The following is a 3630-nucleotide window of genomic DNA, read 5'->3' as shown; positions in this document are numbered from 1 at the left end:
CTCTGGGCACCATTTCCCACTACAAATAGTTAAGTCACACTTAACCAGAATAACGAAATTTATAAAACACACATTTTTTTCGAAATGTACATTTTCGCGTAATATTATCGAATACCTTACGAAAAATGTGCATATCACACAAGAACACTAGCCACTTATTAAAACATCACCTTCCTGACTATTATGTTATCTGGCCACGACATAAGAAAATTGAATATTATTTTATGGACTGGGCTTCACTATATGAAATAACATCAAACGACATCCGCATACAACTCCGAATAGAAGAAATGCAACGAGTTAAAATTAATAGAAAACTTAGTGCGGCAACATTGAATCACTGCCAGTTTTGACTAGAAAACACGAGAGACATACAGAAAATACATAGAACTTTCCAGCCATTGCCGATTCTGGTAACTCCGCCCTCCGACCAATTACGACGCAGATTCTCTGCTGACGTAATGTGACAACTCTCGAATAATCTCCAGCTCCCTAGACGTTTAGCCGCCTTATTTAAAAGAGCCGCAGGCGCGCCACAGCTCAGTTCACTACGAGAGAGCGACGCGAAGTTAGTGCTTCGAGACGTGATCGAAGATACGCTACGCAGCTATATTCGTCTACGTTATTGTGACATAGCTAACAGAAGAAAATGCCGAAGATTCCAGCAGTGGGGATCGATTTGGGAACCACGTACTCATGCGTGGGAGTTTGGCAACAAGGCAAGGTGGAAATAATCGCCAACGATCAAGGCAACAGGACGACACCAAGCTACGTCGCCTTTTGCGACTCCGAGCGGTTGATCGGCGATGCTGCCAAGAACCAGGTAGCGATGAACCCGCAGAATACCATCTTCGACGCCAAGCGACTCATCGGCCGCAAGTTTGACGACCCAAAGGTGCAGGGAGACATGAAGCATTGGCCATTCAAAGTGATTAACGACTGTAGCAAGCCTAAGATACAGGTCCAGTTCAAAGGTACCACCAAAACTTTTGCTCCAGAAGAGATAAGCGCTATGGTGCTTGTGAAAATGAAGGAAACAGCAGAGGCATTCTTGGGTGGGCAGGTTCGAGAGGCAGTTATTACAGTGCCCGCCTATTTCAACGACTCACAGCGGCAAGCTACCAAAGATGCAGGCGCCATAGCAGGCCTGAAGGTGCTGCGGATTATCAATGAGCCAACTGCAGCTGCACTCGCATACGGCCTCGACAAAAACCTGAAAGGTGAGCGCAATGTGCTCATATTTGACCTTGGTGGTGGCACCTTTGATGTGTCCATCCTGAGCATTTCGGAGGGTTCACTGTTTGAAGTGAAAGCAACAGCTGGAGACACACACCTGGGAGGCGAGGACTTTGACAGTCGGCTTGTGAATCATTTGGCTGATGAGTTCAAACGTAAATTCCACAAGGACATACGTTCCAATCCACGTGCTTTGCGTCGACTGCGTACGGCAGCAGAACGTGCCAAGCGTACATTGTCTTCCAGCACGGAGGCCAGTATTGAGATTGATGCACTATTAGATGGCATTGACTTCTACACAAAAGTTTCACGAGCACGGTTTGAGGAACTTTGTGCTGATCTGTTCCGCTCAACACTACAACCTGTCGAGAAAGCACTGGCCGATGCCAAGATGGACAAAGCGTCAATCCACGATGTTGTGTTGGTGGGTGGTTCAACACGCATCCCTAAGATTCAGGCTCTGCTGCAGAACTACTTTGCTGGCAAGCGGCTGAATTTGTCCATCAACCCGGATGAGGCAGTGGCATATGGTGCAGCTGTACAAGCAGCCATTCTCAGTGGTGATACCAGCTCTGCAATTCAGGATGTGTTACTGGTAGATGTAGCACCACTATCACTCGGCATTGAGACAGCAGGTGGTGTCATGACTAAGCTTGTAGAGCGCAATGCACGTATACCCTGCAAGCAAAAACAGACATTCACCACATACTCAGACAACCAGCCAGCAGTTACAATTCAGGTGTTTGAAGGAGAGCGTGCAATGACAAAGGACAACAACTTACTGGGCACATTTGACCTCACTGGCATTCCACCAGCACCACGTGGTGTGCCTCAAGTGGAAGTTACATTTGACTTGAATGCAGATGGCATTCTAACTGTGTCTGCCCAAGAGAAGAGCACAGGAAGATCTCGTAATATCACCATCCGCAATGACAAGGGTCGGCTTTCCAAGGAGGAAATCGATCGGATGGTAGCTGATGCAGAGCGCTTCAAGGAGGAAGACCAGCGGCAACGTGAGAGAGTAGAGGCACGACATCGACTGGAGGGCTATGCCCTGTCTGTGAAGCAGGCACTATCGGACGCAGGCAGCAAGCTATCTGAGTCAGACAAGACAGCAGCAACGGCACGTTGTGAGGAGGAATTACAGTGGCTAGACAACAATGCCCAGGCGAGCTGCGGTGAGTGTGAGCGTCGGCTACAGGAGCTGCAGCGGGTATGCACACCTATAATGACTAAGCTGCACCAGGGCACTAAGGATCCCAGCAGTACCTGTGGGCAACAAGCAGGTACAGGAGCAACACACACAACACACACAGGTGGACCAACTATTGAGGAAGTTGACTAACTGAACTGTTAATATAAAAATGGTTTTATGTGGCACTGTGTGTAATATTTAAAATGTGGTGTACATAGGAGAGTGAAGCATTCACATTTCCAAGACGCTTTCTTTGTGTAGTTTTTGTCTGCATTCTTGTTGACTGATACACATGCTGTTATAAGCATAGTATTTATGTAAGACTGAATTCAATTTTAAGTTCCTCTGATCTTCATTATATTTATTTAACAATTTGTAGTTTATGATTGAGTCATTGTTTTTTATGATTAGTTTTGTACAATAAATATTGTTTTCATAAAATTTTGTGTTTGTTTTTGTTATGCCACCCTTGTCCTGTACTTATCCTGCAGTTTACCTTCAATACTCCATACAAGTAATACCATATTTTTCAGTATGCTTCAAATGATGATGTACTGATTACACAGAATAGATAATTACTGAATAACAGGACAACATTGGAGAAAGTGGTGGTCTGACAACTGTTTAGTGTAAAGTTACATGTGATATCTTTTGCACTAATTTACTCATGTGGAGAATCAATATATCAGATAGGAAACAGCACAAAGTCAATGGAAAATAAAATGTGTTAATAGTAACTACCAGTAATCCGAAAAAAGAGTCAAAATTAGATAAATAAACAGAACACAGTGATTAAACTTGGTTTGTTTATGTTATAGGACACTAATACAAAATGAGTGCCTTATTCATAAATAGCCTTAACTACTACCAGTGAATTTTTTTCTAGGACTTACTTGGAAATATGTTGTGTTGTGGACAAATTATATCACTGGAATAATTTAGGTGCTGATTGTCAGAAGACTTAAAACTTGCAGAAATGAGATATGTAAACGTGCAAAAAATACAACATTAAAGGCATTGATATTGATATAGTATTTATATTCACACTAAGTACTTGGGAGGGGAGTTTCTCTTACTCAGAGTTTTGAGGTGAATCATTGAATTCTTGATAATCTAAAAAAGGTTCTTGAGAATTGAGATAAAATTGTTATTGGTGCACTCTCACAAACTTGCATACGAATCATAGTGTAAGCCTACTA

The 3630-nt window shown here is 43.2% G+C and overlaps 1 protein-coding gene across 1 annotated transcript; it reads left to right on the top strand.

The window, feature by feature from the left end:
• Window positions 1–559: 559 nt before the first annotated feature.
• Window positions 560–2791, top strand: LOC126177096 (heat shock protein 70 A1-like). The gene has a single exon (XM_049924351.1). It carries the CDS (start codon window positions 650–652, stop codon window positions 2579–2581), a length of 1932 nt encoding a protein of 643 aa, XP_049780308.1. The 5' UTR covers window positions 560–649; the 3' UTR covers window positions 2582–2791.
• The last annotated feature ends 839 nt before the right edge of the window (window positions 2792–3630 follow it).

The sequence above is a fragment of the Schistocerca cancellata genome, chromosome 3, assembly GCF_023864275.1.
Source record: "Schistocerca cancellata isolate TAMUIC-IGC-003103 chromosome 3, iqSchCanc2.1, whole genome shotgun sequence".
Taxonomy (NCBI): domain Eukaryota; kingdom Metazoa; phylum Arthropoda; class Insecta; order Orthoptera; family Acrididae; genus Schistocerca; species Schistocerca cancellata.
Note: the sequence above shows the minus strand (reverse complement) of the source record. Positions and strands in the feature narration are given on the sequence as shown.

Bases quoted from the DNA above. Each gene is read 5' to 3' on its own strand.
- LOC126177096 (XM_049924351.1), top strand. From the start codon at position 650: ATGCCGAAGATTCCAGCAGTGGGGATCGATTTGGGAACCACGTACTCA.